Source organism: Chenopodium album, chromosome 8 (genome assembly GCF_948465745.1).
Source record: "Chenopodium album chromosome 8, dcCheAlbu1.1, whole genome shotgun sequence".
NCBI classification, from domain to species: domain Eukaryota; kingdom Viridiplantae; phylum Streptophyta; class Magnoliopsida; order Caryophyllales; family Amaranthaceae; genus Chenopodium; species Chenopodium album.
Window position 1 is genome coordinate 36,620,843 of NC_137841.1, and position 20,235 is coordinate 36,641,077.

Sequence of the window (20,235 nt, forward strand, 5' to 3'; positions counted from 1 at the left end):
TTACAAATGTTAAACATATAGCACTCATGATAGATCAAAAGAGGGAAAGCCAAATGATGGCTCGAGTTTATATATACAACCTATAATTATGGTAGTTTTGCAATGAGTTATAAGTTGGATTTTATTTTTAGTTGAATAGTTGATCAGTAGCCATATACGAAGTTCTAAGATAATTGTTGGTTGTCAGATTCTTAGTAAGATTATACTTAGGTGGCTTGCAAAGTTGTTAATTTGTTGTTCTTGACCAAAGTGAAATGAATGAAAAAGGAGTTTCTTATTCCCGTTATATAAATGGCTATACATTTATACTCAATGTCATTCATCTTTTATTCAAATATAAAGTTCTAACTTGCTTAGGAAACTTTCCTTGCAATGAGTGACTATTTCATAAGCCCTCAGATTTAGCACTATGGTTAAAGCATGACAGTTGTATGAGCACTATGTATATTAGTGCCTAATTTTGGTATGTGGTTATAGAGATGACAATGTATCATATTAGCATGGGCACATGGCATAATGTATACCATAAAGGCATAAAGTGTTGTGTTATAAGTTTTGGTCTGTGTAGAGGTTAATGGTTTTAGTAGCAAATTAAATGATGTTTTATAAACATTAGCCTACTAGCTCAAATGGTAGAGCAGTGTGCAAAAGCACAAAGATGTGGGTTTGAATCCCACGTAGGTTAATTTGTGTAATGTTGAAAAGAGAATTATATTAGATCTGTTTGTCACAAAGTTTTTAGACTTTCAGTAATGATTTCAAGCCAATTTTTTGTTTATAGAACTTAACACTAGTTTGATTTACTTTGAGTTATTCTAGTTTATTTATAAAATATTTTGGTCTACTTTTGTTATTTTAAATTATTTTGAAAGATAACCTATGTAAGAATTGAACCTACATCCCCTATGCATTTGCATAGTGCTCTACCACTTGAGCTAATAGGTTTTAGCAATTAGCATACCTAACAATAACCTTATGTTCTAAATCATTTTTCCTATGTTCTAAATCATTTTCCCTATGCTCTAAATTTTTTTGCCAATGTTCTAAAGTTTTCTTCATATGTTCAAAAGTAGTTAAAGTAATCTGCTTATGTTCTAAATTAGTTTTCTAATGTTCTAAAGTTTTCTGCCTATGTTCTAAATTATTTATCCTATGTTCTAATTTTTTTTTTCTTATGTTTTTTTTGCTCATGTTCTATGTTATAAAATTATTTACTTTGAGTTATTCTAGTTTTCATTTTTAATTTTTTTTTCCAGATTTTTTTTCTTGCTTGAGTTTTTCTATTATTGGATTTTAATTTCAAATTGTTTTTTTACTATAATAGAAAACTTTAGAACATAATAGAAACATTAGAACATAATTGAAAACTTTAGAACATAAGGGAACAATATAATAGAACATAATAGAAAACTTTAGAACATAAGGGAAAACTTTAGAACATAATAGAAAACTTTAGAACATAAGGGAAAACTTTAAAACATAATAGAAATACTTTAGAACATATGGATAGAAAATGTTAGAACACAATAGAAATACTTTAGAACATAAGGGAAAACTTTAGAACATAAGGAAAAAAATATAATAAAACATAATAGAAAACTTTAGAACATATGGGAAAACTTTAGAACATAATAGAAATACTTTAGAACATATGGGAAAACTTTTGAACATAAGGGAAAAATATAATAGAACATAATAGAAATTTTTAGAACATAATAGAAACATTAGAACATAATAGAAAACTTTATAACATAAGGGAAAAATATAATAGAACATAATAGAAAACTTTAGAACATAATAGAAAACTTTAGAACATAATGGAAAACTTTAGAACATAATAGAAACTTTAGAAAATAATAGAAAACTTTATAGCATAATACTTTAGAACATAATAGAAAACTTTAGAACATAATAAGAAAACTTTATAGCATAATAGAAATACTTTACAACATAATAGAAAATCTTAGAACATAATAGAAATACTTTAGAACATAAGGGAAAACTTTAGAACATAATAGAATACTTTATAATATAATAAAAAATCTTAGAACATAATAGAAATACTTTAGAACATAAGGGAAAACTTTAGAACATAAGGGAAAAATATAATAGAACATAATAGAAAACTTTTGAACATAATAGAAAACTTTATAGAATAATAGAAATACTTTAAAACATAATAGAAAATCTTAGAACATAATAAAAATACTTTAGAACATAAGGCAAAACTTTAGAACATAATGGAAAACTTTAGAACATAAGGGAAAAATAATACATAAACTTTAATTTCCTTTATTTAACTTTTCAGCATCATTGCTAAAATATTGTTGCATTTTGGAAGTATAAAAAGAAAAAAGATATCATATCATAAATTGAACTTTAGAACATAATCAAACTATATAAATTGAACTTTAGAACATAATCGAACTATATAAAATTGAACTTTAGAACATAATTGAACTATATAAAATCAAACAAAATCAACAATGAAAATGATAAATCATAAAATAATAGAGAAAATAATTCATGCAAAATAGAGAAAATAATTCATTTCCCCAATTCATCCCCCTACTCCACCAGCTTGCTGCCCTCTTCACTCCACCAACTCACATCAAGCAGCCCACATGCAACACCCCTTCAACACCACCCGAGCAGCCCACTCGCAACACCCCTTCAACACCACCAGCCGTAATTAGTTGCTGCCCCTGCACCACCACGCAACACCAACAACAATTATTCCGCCACCAATTGAACAAAAATCGAACTAAAATTGAACAAAATCGAACTAAAATTGAACAAAAAATCAAAATATTAGCAAAAATTGAACTAAAATCAAAATATTAGCAAAAATTGAACTAAAATCGAGCAAAAATCGAAAAAAAATCGAACTATATAATTCGAAAATCAAAAATAGAAAAGAAAAATAGAACAAAAAAAAAAGAAAATAGAACAAAAAAAAAAGTCGAACCAAAAAAAATAGAAAATCGAACAAATAAAAAAAAGAAAATCGAACAAAAAACAAAGAAAATCGAACAAAAAAATAAAGAAAATCGAACAAAAAATAAAATAAAATCGAACAAAAAAAAAAAGAAAATCGAACCAAAAAAAAAATCGTACCAAAAAAAATAGAAAATCGAACAAAAAAAAAAAGAAAAACAGAAAATTCGAAAAGAAAAACAAAAATCGAACTATATAAAATTTTTCAACAAAAATCGGAAAGAAAAAAAAATCAACAGTTCGAAAATTCGAGCCCAATATTTTCGAAAATCAAACCCAAAAAAATCGAAAAGAAAAACAAAATCCACTTCAACATCATGCTAATTTCTTAGAAATTTAAACAAAATCGAAAAGAAAAACATACCTTAAATTAAAATCCTTCAAATTGCAATATTAGGGAGATTTTTGGGGTTTGAAGAGAGAGAGGAGAAAAGAAACGTGAGGAAGAGAGAGAAAGTTAGAGGAGAGAGAAAATTTTGGGTGGTGGGTAAGGGGTTAGAGGGAGGATACGTGTTTTAATCTGAACCGTCCGAATTAATCTAATCCTACGAATGAGATTGATTCTTATATAACTAAGGTTCTTATATAAGGATGAGTTCTTACCGGATCCCTCCCCTATATATATATATATATATATATATATATATAGGGGAGGGATCCCATGAGAATAACTCTTTAAGTGAGAAATCTATCATATATGATAATACATCACAACCATTAAATAGAACAAGATCCAACAGCTGAAATCACTCCAAAAGTAATGGCAAAAATGTAATTTTTGATCAAATAAAACCACTCAAAAACTTAAAACCCACGCATTCAACCTTGATCAAGTTACCATTTTCTCTCTCTCCATAAGCTTGACTTTCTCTCTCCTCTTGTTCTTGGTATGTAATTCAATTCTTATGATTCAATTCTTATGATTAAATTCTTTATATTCTTAAGCGATTTTTATGCGCTTTTTGTCAATTTTTGAAGTGATATTTTTGCTTCGATTTTTATGCGATTTTTCAATTTTATGCGATTTTTTGCTTCAATTTTTTGCTGCGATTTTGTTTGATTATGTTCGATTTTTGATTATGTTTGTTTTATGTTTGATTATGTTCGATTTTTATCAAGCATTTGTTTGCTTTATGTATGATTATGTGGAGTACATTTTTCTTTGATGTGGAGTTTTTTTTTGTTTGATGTGGAGTGCTAAATTTATTGATCTTAATTGCTTGGATTGAATTTGTGTATATTATCAGTGTTTTATTTGAAATTTATCTGAATTTTTGCAGGTTCATTATATTAGGTTGAAAATTATGGATGAACAAGCAAATAATGAAGCAGGTGTTTTTTTTTTTTTTTTTTTTTTTTTTTTTTTTTTATTTTTTTATTTTTTTTTAACTAGGATGTTTTTATGTATAACATATTCCAAAATCGTAGAACATGGTTGAAAATTTTAGAACATGTATGTATAAAATTAGAACATGCTGGTGTGAAAGCAAGGGAAAGTAATAAATGAGAATGTAGATGAATAAAATTTGATAAATAATTTGGATCATTTGATAAATAATTTAGAACAAATGAGTAAAATTTTGGAACATGTTCTGATTTTTCTAATGGGATGTCTAAAATCATGTGTTCTAAATATTTAATCATGTGTTCTAAAATTTCAATAAAATGTTATGACTTTTTATTCACATGTTCTAAAATTTGCTTTTTATGTTATAAAGTTTTAGTCTAATGTTCCAAATTATGCTGTAAATAATTAAGTAAACTTCAGTCTTAAATCTATGCTCTAAATAATGTCTTCTATTTTGATTTAATCATGTGTTCTAAATATTATATCATATGTTCTAAAATTTTATTCAATTGTTCTAAAAATTTTATTAACTTGTTAAAATTACTTTTGTGCAGAAATAATTAACAACAACGAACAACATGATAATGTTTCTAATGCCAATGCAAGTGTGCCAACTACTCCTACAATAGTACCTATATTAACTCCCAGAGGAACAAAAGAATGGTTTCCTATGTGCCGCAATGAGTTAAAACCTGCAATAGGAATGAAATTTAATAGTGTTGATGAGGGTGTTGAATTTTATAAATCATATGCACTTGCTGCTGGTTTTAACACTAGGAAGTCTACCAGTAAAAGGCATTCAGAGAAAAAATTGGCATTCTAATATGTCTTATGCAACAAACAGGGTTTCAAAGAGAAGAAAAAGCCTATTGTTGAGAGTATTCTAAATGATAAAGAAGAACAAAGCAAGGAAGACAAGATTTCAGTAACAAGAAAAAGATAAGTCACTCGTGTTGGGTGCAGAGCTCTTATGGTTCTAAAACATTGTGAAGATGAAAAGTATATAGTGACACAGTTCCACGAAGGACATACTCATCCCCTTTACACACCAAGTTGTAATCTATTTCAAAAAGAAGGAAGAAAGATGAACATTTTTCATAAAAAAATGATTGTTGATAATTCTAAGGTAACTCTATCTTAAATTTTTACACTGGCATTCTAAACTTTTACTCATATGTTCTAAAATATTATTCACATGTTCCAAAAGTTTCTTTATATGTTCTAAAACTTTTTGTTGCCTACAATAGGTGAATATTGGCCTTGTAAAAACTTTTTGAATGATGAAGGAAATACTTGGAGGTTATGATAATGTTGGAGCTTCCAAGCAAGATTTTAAAATTTTTCACAGAGATTTAAAAGCATTCATTCAAGGGTCCGATGCTCAAATGTTTGTAGATAATTTCACAAAGAAAAAGTTGATGTGGAGTGCTTTTTTCTTTGATTTTGAAGTTGATGATGATTCTTCTCTCTCTAGAGCTCTTTGGGCGGACCCTATTTGTAAAAAAAATTATGCTCTGTTCGGTGATATGATATCATTTGACACCACTTTCCAAACTAACAGGTTATTCATATAACTCATGTCTTATGTTCTGAATTTTGTTTTGAATGTTCTAAAAATTGCTTCTAATGTTCTAAATTTTAAGTCTAATGTTCCAAATTATGTTCTATATTCTCATAAGATTTAACAAATCTTCAATCAAATGTTCTAAATAGTGATTCTTATGTTCCGATTACAATTAAGTAAACTTCAGTCTTGAAATTAAGCTGTAAATAATTAGTCTTTTGTTCAAATCATGTGTTCTAAAATTTTAATCATATGTTCTACATTTTTATTCACATGTTCTAAAATTTGCTTTTTATGTTATAAAGTTTAAGTCTAATGTTCCAAATTATGTGTTATAAACTCATAACCTTTATGCTCTAAATAATATACCCTTTATGTGTTATAAACTTTAGTCTTAAATCTATGCTCTAAATAATGTCTTTTATTCTGATTTAATCATGTGTTCTAAATATTTAATCACGTGTTCTAAATTTGTACTCATACGTTCTAAAGTTTTATTCACATGTTCTAAAATGGTAGTGCTATATTTTGTATGTAATGAAATTTGATCTTTATGTTCTAAACAGGTACAACATGGTATTTACTCCATTTACAGGGGTTGATCATCACAAGAGTTGTATCACTTTTGCGGCTGGTTTCATAGCAAAGAAAGATATTGAATCATTTGAGTGGCTTTTCAAAACATTTCTAAAGGCAATGGGCAATAATGAACCTAATTGTCTGATCACATATCAAGATCAAGATCAAGATCCAGCTATGAAAGTTGCTATTAGTAGAGTGTTTAAAAAATCAGAACATCGGTTATGTATGTGGCATATAAGGAAAAAGTTGCCTGATAAAGTAGGGCGAGCAATCACAAAGGAGGAAACAGGATTCCTGAAAAAAAATATGTGCCTGTGTTTGGCATCTTGAAATTGAGCCGGATGAGTTTGAAGAAAGGTGGAATAAGGTGATGGTTGAGTTTGAATTGGAAGGAAATGAGTGGTTGTGTTATATGTACGAGATAAGGGATAAGTGGATTCTGACATATTTCAGAGATGTGTTCCTGGGAGGAATAATGCGTACCACATCAAGATCAGAAAGTGAAAATAACTTTTTTTTGCTCCTTTATCAATCCTCACGTGTCACTTGTTGAGTTTTACATGAGATATGAAGCTGCAATTAATGCCCAAAGACACACTCAAGGTCAAAATGACAATGATTCAAATCACAAATACCCAGAGTGCAAGACAACACTAGGGATAGAAAAGTATGCCTCAACCATATACACTATTTCTGTTTTTTATGATTTCCAATATGAGGTAGAACTGGCTTGTTTTTCTTGTGGGTGTGAAGAGTTTAAGAGAGAAAATGGATTAGAAATTGCAAAAGTAAGTGAAGGGGGTCGGAGTAGAACATTTGATGTTGTGTTTAATCCGACTAACCAAGAGGCAACATGTTCTTGCAAGTTGTTTTATAGGTAAGGCATTCCATGTAGGCACATGGTTTGGGTTTGGAAAGCAAAACGGTTTGAAATAATTCCTAAGCAGTATATTCTAAACAGATGGACTACTATGGCAACGGAAAGACCAATATTTGACCTGGGAGGAAATCTGTTGGAACAATGTGCTAATATAATAGACAAGAAAAAGTTGTTGAATAAGTTGTGGTCAGAGATACATAATTGTGTTAGTTTGGCAGAGGGTGACGATGATGATATAAAAGACCTTGTGATTAATTTTCGAGGATTGAGGCTGGATTTGGAAGCTAAGAGGAATGCAAGAAGTAATGGTGAAAGGAATGCTACTAACAAAGAAAAAGACATAGAACTATTAATTGGAGCTAGTGTTCCAACTGAAATATCTATCAAACCTCCAAAAATTTCGAAGAACAAAGGCACTGGAGTTCATTTGTCAAATACTGAAATGAGATCTGTAGAGACTTCAAATGTTGAAACAAGATCTGTAGAGACTTCAAATGTTGAAACAAGATCTGGAAGTGGAAAAAGACTAAAGGGAGACAAAGAAAAGGAAGTAGAACAAAATCAGAAAAAAAGAGGTTATGCAAAGGTTGTGGGGAATTGAGCCACCACGATATTTGAAATTGTCCAAAGAAAGTTAGATGATACTTAATAATTTTGGAACATTTTTTTGAATTTGTGTATTGAATAACACTTTTTTGTATTATAGAAATGATTGCAGTTTGGAACTTGTGAGTTTAATTTAGAACATATGTATTAAAATTTAGAACATATGAATAAAAATTTAGAATATATGAGTTATAATTAGTAATCATGTGTGTTTCATGGTTCCGATAAGATTTCAAAATTTTAATTTAGATCATTATGATTAAAATTTATCACTTAAATTCTTAGTTCTTAAATACATGAGTAATATTTTGACATTAGTATTTAGAACATATGACTAAAAATTTAGCTTTTGTAAGTTGTAACTTTTCCTTTTGGTAATAAATTTTTCTCTTATTTTCCAAAAAAATAAAATAAAAATAATTAGTATTTAGAACATATGACTAAAAATTTAAAACGATTGACTAAAACTTTAGAACATATAACTAAAAATTTAGATTATATGAATTATAATTAGTATTTAGGGCATATGATTAAAAATTTAGAACATATGAGTATTAATATATAATAAATTGTATTTTTATATTCTTGCATAACAATGAAGTAGATCACAAGAAAGACAAGACAAAAATTTCGAGTGAAGGCTTACTATTTAAAGTATAATTGTACTATACAAAATTCTACATGCTATTTCTAAAATTATATTACAAAATATTTTCTTTTGCCCATTTCCGTGATCTTGAAGTAATCTCATGATGTAGCTCATTTTCCTTGTGTGATAATATTTTAGCACAAAAATCCACCCTCAATTTCTTCATTTGATTGATCTGCATTATAATAAAATAAAATCATTAGACTTTGGTATCCGCAATCTCACTTTTTACATCATTATAAAAAAAAAAAAGATTTACACAATTTAGAACATATGTATAAAAATTTAGAACATATGAATAAAAATTTAGAACATATGTATAAAAATTTAGAACATATGTTTAAAAATTTAGAACATATGAACATGAGTAATACTATAAAACAAACTTACATCATTCAATTTTATTCCGCTATCCTAAAAAAAAAAAAAAAAAAAATCCGCTATCCCACATGGTATCTTTCTCACCATGATATGTTTCCATGTGTTTAAGCAAAAACACGCCGCAATCATCATTGTTATCATTGGTCCTCCAACTCATTTTTTATGTCCTAGTTTTGAAACTAGAAACCTCTTGATCACATTTTGACCTCTAGGTTGACAAGAACATGGCAAAAGCCATCAACTAAAAATTAAACATTAAAATAAGTATTAGAAAATATTAAGAATGTATAAGTACTATTTGGAAAATGAAATTTTTGTAAAACCATATGATTTAGAACATATGAGTATAATTTTAGTACATATGAGTATAATTTTTTAAAAACATATGATTTAAAACATATGAGTATAATTTTAGTACATGTGAGTTAAAATTTAGAACATTGAAATAAATGTTTAGAACATCTGATTTTAAGCACAAGTTAATGAGACAAATAGATATTACCAAATTCTTCGGTTTGTTTTTGTATTTGTGCCAATAAGAATTTTTATATTCGAGATATCTGTTGTCAATCACGTCGAGAGTCTTGCTCAGAAAATTCACACAAAGCAGGTAATAATGTGATGAAGATACAACTGGAAAAAATACCTGCATATAATAATAGATCATGAAATTGAAATAAGAAATAAAGAAGAAAGCTTAAAAACAAGGAAATCTATATTTAAATTCTTTTGGATTTCTTAATGTCTTACCAAATGAACTCTATCAAAGTTTAGCACTTTAGAGTGCTTCATCTCTTTATCCAACCTTTCATATAAAGTAGGATATCTATCTTGAATTTTCACAGTTGGAGAAAAGTGATAATTCGTACACAAAATTTCCTGAAATCATTTAAAAATAAGTTATGAAATCTTAATTTATAACATGAAAGAAGCCAAGTTCAATATTAAGAATCATACATAAGCTTGCGTTGAAAAAAACAATCTGTTTGTTGACCCTGGGGTTCGTCTTCTGTTTTCAATATTCAATATGAATGACCAAGCATCAACAATGTTATTAAGCACATGATTGCTAGCTGCAAGGCTTGACATCTCATCTCTACGGATTATTGTTTGACCATCATCATATAAAATCTCACTACAAACATAAAAAAATAGCATTAAATGTTATACTAAGTTAGAACATATGAATACCAATTTAGAACATATGAATACTAATTTAGAACATATGAATATCAATCTAGAACATATGAATACTAATTTAGAACATATGAATACTAATTTAGAACATATGAATACTAATTTAGAACATATGAATACTAATTTAGAACATATGAGTAATAAATCAGAACACAACTAATTATTGTAAAATTACTAAATAAATTTAGAGCTTACTTAGGTAATCCATTGGCAAATGCATACTCTGCCATTCTCTTCTTGTGTCCATCAACCTTTTTGAATATGCTGTCATACTGAACCATAAAAGGTGAAAGAATACAGTTTGGAAGATTTTCGGGACATCTTTTCTCCCTTTTTCCTACATTTTCTTTCCTGTAAATATATATAGGTGAACGAATACAAATATTTAATTAGCAAAACATTTCAAAAAAAAAAAAAATACCACAAGTTCTAAAATTATAAATGTATATATATAATTAGTGTCCCAAAAAAAAACTAATAATTAGTGTTCTTGAAAAATAAAATATTAATTCATCAATAATTAATAGTGTCCCTAAACATAACTACATTACCCCTCCATCTTATCATCTTCTTTCTCATCATTGTTCTTGTTCTTTTCTTCTTTTGCTTGAATATTGTTCTTCTCTCCATGAACATATGGTTGGTCTTTAGCACCTGAGCGTGCTCCTACTAAAATTGAAGTGGAATGCCCTTGAAATTGAGGAGGAGGAGAAGGCCCTTGAATTTGAGGAGGAGGAATAGGAGGAAAAGGCCCGTAAGTTTGAGGAGGAGGGGAAGAAGGAGGAGGAGGAGGAGGAGGAGGAGGAGGAGGGGGGGGGGGGAATGGGTGTCTAAGAATGAGAAAACAAATCAAAACTAGGAGGAGTCATCTGAAAAGGTGTCTTTTTCTTCCCTTTGAACTTTTCCCATGATCTTTTCATAACATCATCTAACTCCTTGATGAAAGCTGGTTCTTCAAACAAATGCTTGTCTTGACTTAGAATGGAGGGGCTTTCCTTGTGTTTTTCTTCCTTTCTCATGGAATACTTATTCCAAATATTTTGAATTAATGTGTTCATATCGGATGCTTCTTCTTTAGCAAATATTTCATTTGCCTTATCCAACATGACATGCATCTCACTTAAATTCTGAGCAAGCTTCTTAGCCAATGTTCCGAATTTTTGAAGGAATTCCTAACAAACAAAAGATATATAAATTTAGAACAATGGAATAACTATGTAAAGCATCTGATTTAAGTTTAGAACATCCACTTTATATATTTAGTACATGACCAAATATTTAAAGATGTAGGTATAAATTTAGAACAAATAACTAAATATTTAGAACATGTAGGTATAAATTTAGAACAAATAACTAAATATTTAAAACATGTAGGCATATATTTAGAACAAATAACTAAATATTTAGAACATGTAGGTATAAATTTAGAAAAATAACTAAATATTTAGAACATATAACTAACTATAATAAGAATTAAGTTTAAAACATGTTCCAAAAAAATGCATACCAGAACCACTAACATCCCTTTCCAAATCCTCTCTTCATTTCCAATTTCATCCGTTCTTTGATCAAATCTTTGTTCTAAACAGAAAGGAGTGGGAATTGCCTTGGATTACTTATTTTAGATCTTTCCAAACGATCAAAATAGCATATCTAATACAAATATACAAAAAAAAAAAGCGTTAAACAAAGACAAATTTAGAAAAAGACAAAATAATATAAAAATGTGCAATATATTAAAAAAAAAGAAATTACCATCAAGAAAGGCAATGGACCAGTGAAGTAAGCTGAACCACCTTGCCATTCGGATACAGACGACTTTAAACTCCTATACACATATTCACACCATTCCAAATATTCGATCTTCTTTATATCCATGCAACTATACAAGAACTTGTAATTTACCGATGGGTTGGCAGTGGATCTCATACAACAATTGACAACAGAAACTATAATATGCCAAATGAATTCATCACAAACAGGTTCCTTCTTTAACTCTTCAATCCGATTAATAATCACAGAATTTGATGGACTTCCACCACTTATCCCAAAAAAAGATCTCCATTGTCTAATAAACTCAACCCATTCTTCATCCTCCTCATGTCGAGGCTCTTTAATAATTTCTCCTCCCATCGGCAATCCATAAACCAAATGTATGTCTACGGGTGTAATTTCAATCTCTTGGTTCCTCTCAAGAACTAAAGACACCCTATCGTAGTCAAAACTCGACACAAGCTTAGAGCAAAACACAGATTTATGTGCATCTAAATCCAAATCTAAGAAACCTCCAAATCCAATGTTTCTTATAGCCGCCTTATGAGATTTTGGCAAATCTTTAAGCACGGTGTTCATAAAATTCTTGGGAGTAATTCGTTGATTTAATGCTCTACATTCCATTTGATCTACATGAACAACTTCAATATCATCATCAGAATCACTCTCATCAACCTTTCTTTTCCTTTTTTTCCCCTTATCTTCCTTCTTTGGTTCTTTCTTCATTGCTTTGTTTTTCAGAACATCTTTAGCTCTAACTTTAAGTTTCCCCTCAATTGGATCACCTTCTTTATTAACTACTTTGGTACTCTTGTTTGCATTTCCAGAAGATGTTGTAGCAAACTGATTAGAGGTTGTAGCAGCATCATCACCAACAAGATTATCAAAATTATCACTGCAAGTCATAGACATATAAAATATATAAAGGTTAGAACACAAGGGAAAAATAATTAGAAAAGAACATATGTGTAATAATGTAGAACATATGTACAAAAATATAGAACGAAAGCAAGCAGTACATAGAAGCTAATGTTGTCTGCCAAGCTGCTGTACTTCATAATTAGAGAATAGAGAAATTCTTCATAAACTACTTAATATTGAAAACGGGGGTTTGTACAAGCTAGCAACTTTAGGCTGCCAACCTATATAAGTGACTTTACGTCACCACTCTCAAAATAGTGACTTGAAGTCACAACTCTCAGAAGGATTCACTCCAAAAATTTGTCTGCCTCTTCCTTTACCTTATTTTTGTATTTATAACAATACTAAAGATTATTAACCTTATAATACAATATTACCCATAATGCCCCTCCTTGGGTTAGTTTATTACATAATCATACAACTATAAACAACTTTGCCTTTACTTCAATAGTTAAAAACTTAAAAATTCCTAATACGATGTGTCTCATTATACAAAGTCAAGCCACTAAGCCAGTGATCAAGAAAATACACAAAATTAATATTCTACATGCCAAATAATTCTAATTCAATTAAATAAAAGTAAAATCACATTCATGCCAACCCATTATCATACTTCCCTTACAAAAAAGTCGAGCTTATTACCTTTCAGATCAAGGCATAGCTGACAATCCCCTGTAATTTAGGTGAGAGATGCAAAATATCCTCTTTGCAAGCAATCATTATTTGCATGTGTAAGGATATATGCATTTCCCATAGAATAAAAGGCTATATACATCTTTACACTGATGCAGGAGCCTATTACTCGAAAAGTTGTATAAGTATATGGGTAAAGGTGTTGTATACTTGTATGACATTAGTCAGGGTAGAAAGAGACATGAAGCAGCTTAGTAGCTACAAACCCCATTGAAACATAGAATCTCTAGGGTGATTGTGACGTTCTTATCAATATACAGAAAATGGAGGAGCATCAAGCTTTGGTATCAGGAAAATGATGCATTTCTTAATGATCTAAGCGAGAAAGACAATTATCATACAATACTAATTAATAATGCACACAAACCTTCTGTCAGTAAAGCATGCAACCAAATCCTAATCTTACATGTTGCAAATTAAAGATGGACAACAATTTTGCTCATTCAAAATTTGAATCAGATTTGGTAGCTATTGTTACTCAATAAAACACCTAGCCGCCAACATTTTAAAACAAAATGTAGAACACTACCGTATTCCGGTACCCCCCCCACCCCCTTTCCTCTTCCAATGCAGATAGCAGAATATAATTTATAGTGCAGGAAATTCATGAAACAAGCACATGAACAATAAAACACCTAGCCGCCAACATTTTAAAACAAAATGTTGAAACACCTATTGATCAATCAGCACCCTTTCTCTCCAAAACTCCACTAAAGGAGCCTTATTCACTATATGATCAATCATAGCTAGCTCATCATACATAACATACACCCACAAACCTTAAATGAAATGACACTCAAATACAAAAGAAGGCAGGAATGGACCCCATCAATGAAAGAAAGATGTTTCAGCAATTGGTGAGAGCTGCTAGTCAACCTAATACAGCACAGTAAGTTTATTTGTTCTAAAATGTGAGTAAAATAAAAATAAAAATTAGAATTAAATTTCGAACATACAAGCAAAGTTTTAGAACATATGAGTAAAATTTTAGAACGTATCTAACATGCATAAAAAATTAATCAGTATCCATTGATGATTACCAACCTATGAATGTGATCATTGTTTATAGCTTCTAGTAAGGATGACTCCACAATTGGACTTTTAGACCATTGAACATCACTTTTTACAGCTTCATCACCATCACCTTTTTTCTTTTTGACAAGTGCTTCATCACCATCACTATTTGAAAAGTAAAAAAAGAAGAGTAGGTTAGAAGATTAAGCTTAAAACAGATATAAAAAACAAGGTACACTTGCTAATCTTGCTGCCCTGCCGAGGTTGATGCTGCCTCTTGTTCTTCGGCTTATCTCATGCACTAAACTTTTTTACTTTTTTTTTTGAGGGGATCTACTGCAATAACCAAAAAATTGCTGCCTATATACAATATTGACTTCCATAATCAATAAACACAACATGCATTTAAATTTCAGCTTGGCATTTTATCGAACAGTTTATAAGCATTCTTCGATGATTTCTAAAAACGACCCCAAAACCTAACAAATTTGACACCAAAACCCATGGAATTTAACTAACAATGTATATGCTCAGGAAATTCGAGCAAATCTGAGCCCAAATTTTCGTGTTCAAACATGATAATTTAAAAATTAAACAAATCAAATAATTAAACAATAATAAAATAGCTACTTACTGATTTAATGGACAAATGGCTTGTATTGGAGATTTATCCATACATTGTGAATCGATTGATCTATAAAAAAGTAAACGAAAATTAACAAAAAAAGAGAAGAAAATTTTTAAAAAATATAATCAAAATTCGTAAACATAAACTTTCTACCATCTTTCATAAGTAATAATAGGAGATGTTGGTAGTATTTGATTCAAATCCATTTTTTGATTCATGAATTAACATGAACTAGGGTTTGTAGAGAGTGAATGGAAGTTAGAGAGAGAAAAACCTAATTTTAGAGAGAGAAAAAAATCAGCGAAAGTGAAAAAAGAGAAGGGGGTATATCAGCAAACGAAATTACAATTTTGCCATTACTGTAGAATGTTTTGGACGGTTAGATTGAATCTAATCTACGGCTAAGATGTATTCTCATATAAGTGAATTTCTCACATAAGGCCTAAATTCTCATAAGAGCCTTCCTATATATATATATATATATATATATATATATATATATATATATATATATATATATATATATATATATATATATATATATATATATATATATAGGGGAGGGATCCGGTGAGAATAGGTTCTTATGTGAGAATATTCCTAATATATGAGAACAAATCTAAGCCTTAGGATCAAACGATCTCAACGACTCTAATAAAACCAAACTTTTCATCAATATACTTGTTAATCAGAAAAACAGAGTGAAGAAACTACGAGCTTCAATTTCAATGAGATTCAAGGATTTCGAACACAATTCCGTTCGATTTTTGTCAGATTTCAGCAATAGCAAGAATCAACAAGTTTCATAGATTATTCGGGTAAATAATCAACAAAAGTTCTGTTAGTTTTTTCCTTAATTTTTGTAAGTAATTTTCGAATTTCATGGTTTGAATGTTGGATTTTTGTTATGATTTTAGTAATGAGTGATCTTAATTTAGTATTTTCGTTAAAATTTAAAAATTTGATGTTCTAATTTTCGATTTTAGTGTTCTGGAAAATTTTAGTGTTCTTATGCGATTTTTCGATTTTTTGCTTCAATTTTTTGCTGCGATTTTGTTTGATTATGTTTGCAGCGATTTTGTTCGATTTACTATATGATTTTGTTTGATTATGTTTGCTGCAATTTTAATTCTTATGATTTTGTTTGCTGCGATTTTGTTCGATTTTCGATTATGTTTGCTGCGATTTTGTTCGATTTTCGATTTTAATTCTTAGTATTTTTGCAGGTTCATTATATTAGGTTGACAATTATGGATGAACAAGCAAATAATGAAGCAGGTTTTTTTTTTTTTTAGAACATGTGTGTATAAAATTAGAACATGTGTGTATAAAATTAGAACATGTTGGTAGGAAAGCAACGGAAAGTAATAAATGAGAATGTTGATGAGTGAAATTTGATAAATAATTTGGATCATTTGATAAATAATTTAGAACAAATGAGTAAAATTTTGGAACATGTTTTGATTTTTCTAATGGGATGTCTAAAATCATGTGTTCTAAATATTTGATCATGTGTTCTAAAGTTTTAGTCTAATGTTCCAAATTATGCTGTAAATAATTAATTAAACTTTAGTCTTAAATCTATGCTCTAAATAATGTCTTATGTTCTGATTTAATCATGTGTTCTAAATATTAAATCATATGTTCTAAAATTTTGTTCATTTGTTCTAAATTTTTTTTAACTTGTTAAAATTACTTTTGTGCAGAAATAATAAACAACAACGAACAACTTGATAATGTTTCTAATGCCAATGCAAGTGTGCCAACTACTCCTACAGTAGTACCTATATTAACTCCCGGAGGAACAAAAGAATGGTTTCCTATGTGCCGCAATGAGTTAAAACCTGCAATAGGAATGAAATTTAATAGTGTTGATGAGGGTGTTGAATTTTATAAATCATATGCACTTGCTGCTGGTTTTAACACTAGGAAGTCTACCAGTAAAAGGCATACAAAGAAAAAATTGGCATTCCAATATGTCTTATGCAACAAACAGGGTTTCAAGGAGAAGAAAAAGCCTATTGTTGAGAGTATTCTAAATGATAAAGAAGGACAAAGCAAGGAAGGCAAGATTTCAATAACAAGAAAAAGATTAGTCACTCGTGTTGGGTGCAAAGCTTTTATGGTTCTAAAACATTGTGAAGATGAAAAGTATATAGTGACACAGTTCCACGAAGGACATACTCATCCCCTCTACACACCAAGTTGTAATCTATTTCAAAAAGAAGGAAGAAAGATGAACATTTTGCACAAAAAAATGATTGTTGATAACTCTAAGGTAACTCTTTCATAAATTTTTACAGTGCGTTCTAAAATTTTACTCATATGTTCTAAAATATTATTCACATGTTCCAAAAGTTTCTTAATATGTTCTAAAACTTTTTTTTGCCTATAATAGGTGAATATTGGCCCTGTAAAAACTTTTCGAATGATGAAGGAAATACTTGGAGGTTTTGATAATGTTGGAGCTTCCAAGCAAGATTTTAAAAATTTTCACAGAGATTTAAAAACATTCATTCAAGGTTCCGATGCTCAAATGTTTGTAGACAATTTCACAAAGAAAAAGTTGATGTGGAGTGCTTTTTTTTTTTTTTATTTTGAAGTTGATGATGATTCTTGTCTTTCTAGAGCTCTTTGGGCGGACCCTATTTGTAAAAAAAATTATACTCTCTTCGGCGATATGATATCTTTTGACACCACTTACCAAATTAACAGGTGATTCATATAATTCATGTGTCTTATTTTCTGAATTATGTTTTGAATGTTCTAAAAATTGCTTCTACTGTTCTAAATTTTAAGTCTAATGTTCTAAATTATGTTTTATATGCTCATAAGATTTAGCAACTAACTTTTCATTCAAATGTTTTAATAGTAATTCTTATGTTCCAATTACAATTAAGTAAAATAATAATCTTGTGTTCTAAAATTTTAATCATACGTTCTAAATTTTTATTCACATGTTCTAAAATTTGTTTTTTATGTTATAAAGTTTAAGTCTAATGCTCTAACTTATGTGTTATAAACTCATAACCTTTATGCTCTAAATTATAACCTTTATGTGTTATAAACTTTAGTCTTAAATCTATGCTCTAAATAATTTCTTTTGTTCTGATTTAATCATGTGTTCTAAATATTTAATCACAAGTTCTAAATTTTTATTCATATGTTCTAAATTTTTATTCACATGTTCTAAAACGGTAGTGCTATATTTTGTATGTAATGAAATTTGATCTTCATGTTATAAACAGGTACAACATGGTATTTACTCCATTTACAGGGGTTGATCATCACAAGAGTTGTATCACTTTTGCGGCTGGTTTCATAGCAAAGGAAGATATTGAATCATTTGAGTGGCTTTTCAAAACATTTCTTAAGGCAATGGGCAATAATGAACCTAATTGTCTTATCACAGATCAAGATCCAGCTATGAAAATTGCTGTTAGTAGAGTGTTTCAAAAATCTGAACATCGGTTCTGTATGTGGCATATAATGAAAAAGTTGCCAGATAAAGTAGGGCGAGCGATCACAAAGGAGGAAACAGGATTCCTGAAAAAAATATGTGCCTGTGTTTGGCATCTTGAAATTGAGCCAGCTGAGTTTGAAGAAAGTTGGAATAAGGTGATGGTTGAGTTTGAATTGGAAGGTAATGAGTGGTTGTGTTATATGTACGAGATAAGGGATAAGTGGATTCCGGCATATTTCAGAGATGTGTTCCTCGGAGGAATAATGCGTACCACGTCAAGATCAGAAAGTGAAAATAACTTTTTTTGCTCCTTTATCAATCCTCACGTTTCACTTGTTGAGTTTTATATGAGATATGAAGCTGCAATTGATGCCCAGAGACACGCTCAAGGTCAAAACGACAATGATTCAAAACACAAATACCCAGAGTGCAAGACACCACTAGGGATAGAAAAGTATGCCTCAACCATATACACTATTTCTGTTTTTTATGATTTCCAATATGAGGTAGAAATGGCTTGTTTTGCTTGTGGGTGTGAAGAGTTTAAGAGAGAAAATGGATTAGAAATTGCAAAAGTAAGTGAAGGGGGTCGGAGTAGAACATTTGATGTTGTGTTTAATCCGACTAACCAAGAGACAACATGTTCTTGCAAGTTGTTTTATAGGCAAGGCATTCCATGCAGGCACATGGTTTTGGTTTGGAAAGCAAAACGGTTTGAAATTATTCCTGAGCAATATATTCTAAACAGATGGACTACTATGGCAACGAAAAGACCAATATTTGACCTGGGAGGAAATTTGTTGGAACAATGTGCCAATATAATCGACAAGAAAAAGTTGTTGAATGAGTTGTGGTCAGAGATACATAATTGTGTTAGTTTGGCAGAGGGTGACGATGAAGATATTAAAGACCTTGTGATTAATCTTCGAGGATTGAGGTTGGATTTGGAAGCTAAAAGAAATGCAAGAAGTAATGGTGAAAGGAATGCTACTAACAAAGAAAAAGACATAGAACTATTAATTGGAGCTAGTGTTCCAAGTGAAATATCTATCAAACCTCCAAAAATTTCTAAGAACAAAGGTACAGGAGTTCATTTGTCAAATATTGAAACGAGATCTGTAGAGACTTCAAATAATGAAACAAGATCTGTAGAGACTTCAAATGTTGAAACAAGATCTGGAAGTGGGAAAAGACTAAAGGGGGACAAAGAAAAGGCGGTAGAACAAAATCAGAAAAAAAAAAAGAGGTTATGCAAAGGTTGTGGGGAATTGAGTCACCACGATATTCGAAATTGTCCAAAAAAAGTTAGATGATACTTAATAATTTTGGAACATTTTTTTTGAATTTGTGTATTGAATAACACTTTTTTCTATTATAGAAATGATTACAGTTTAGAACTTATGAGTTTAATTTAGAACATATGTATTAAAATTTAGAACATATGTATTAAAATTTAGAACATATGACTAAAATTTTAGAATATATGAGTTATAATTAGTAATCATGTGTGGTGTATGGTTCCAATGCGATTAAAATTAA

At 29.6% G+C, this 20,235-nt stretch overlaps 2 protein-coding genes across 2 annotated transcripts; both read left to right on the forward strand.

The window, feature by feature from the left end:
- The first annotated feature begins 7,051 nt into the window (after positions 1-7,051).
- Positions 7,052-7,972, forward strand: LOC145642939 (uncharacterized). The gene is made up of 2 exons (XM_081694095.1): positions 7,052-7,368; positions 7,453-7,972. The coding sequence occupies exons 1-2, from the start codon at positions 7,052-7,054 to the stop codon at positions 7,970-7,972; spliced, it is 837 nt and encodes a 278-aa protein (XP_081550221.1).
- Positions 7,973-17,469: 9,497 nt separating this feature from the next.
- Positions 17,470-20,009, forward strand: LOC145642514 (protein FAR1-RELATED SEQUENCE 5-like). The gene is made up of 4 exons (XM_081693720.1): positions 17,470-17,511; positions 17,632-17,948; positions 18,482-19,792; positions 19,880-20,009. Exons 1-4 carry the CDS (start codon positions 17,470-17,472, stop codon positions 20,007-20,009), a joined length of 1,800 nt encoding a protein of 599 aa, XP_081549846.1.
- The last annotated feature ends 226 nt before the right edge of the window (positions 20,010-20,235 follow it).

Excerpts from the sequence above, each read along its gene's own strand:
- LOC145642939 (XM_081694095.1), top strand. The coding sequence starts at position 7,052 with ATGAGATATGAAGCTGCAATTAATGCCCAAAGACACACTCAAGGTCAA. Across the intron at positions 7,369-7,452 it reads TCTTGCAAGTTGTTTTATAG|ATGGACTACTATGGCAACGG; the intron begins GTAAGGCATTCC and ends TATTCTAAACAG.
- LOC145642514 (XM_081693720.1), top strand. The coding sequence starts at position 17,470 with ATGAACATTTTGCACAAAAAAATGATTGTTGATAACTCTAAG. Across the intron at positions 17,949-18,481 it reads ACCACTTACCAAATTAACAG|GTACAACATGGTATTTACTC; the intron begins GTGATTCATATA and ends TGTTATAAACAG. Across the intron at positions 19,793-19,879 it reads AAAGGTACAGGAGTTCATTT|TGGGAAAAGACTAAAGGGGG; the intron begins GTCAAATATTGA and ends AAGATCTGGAAG.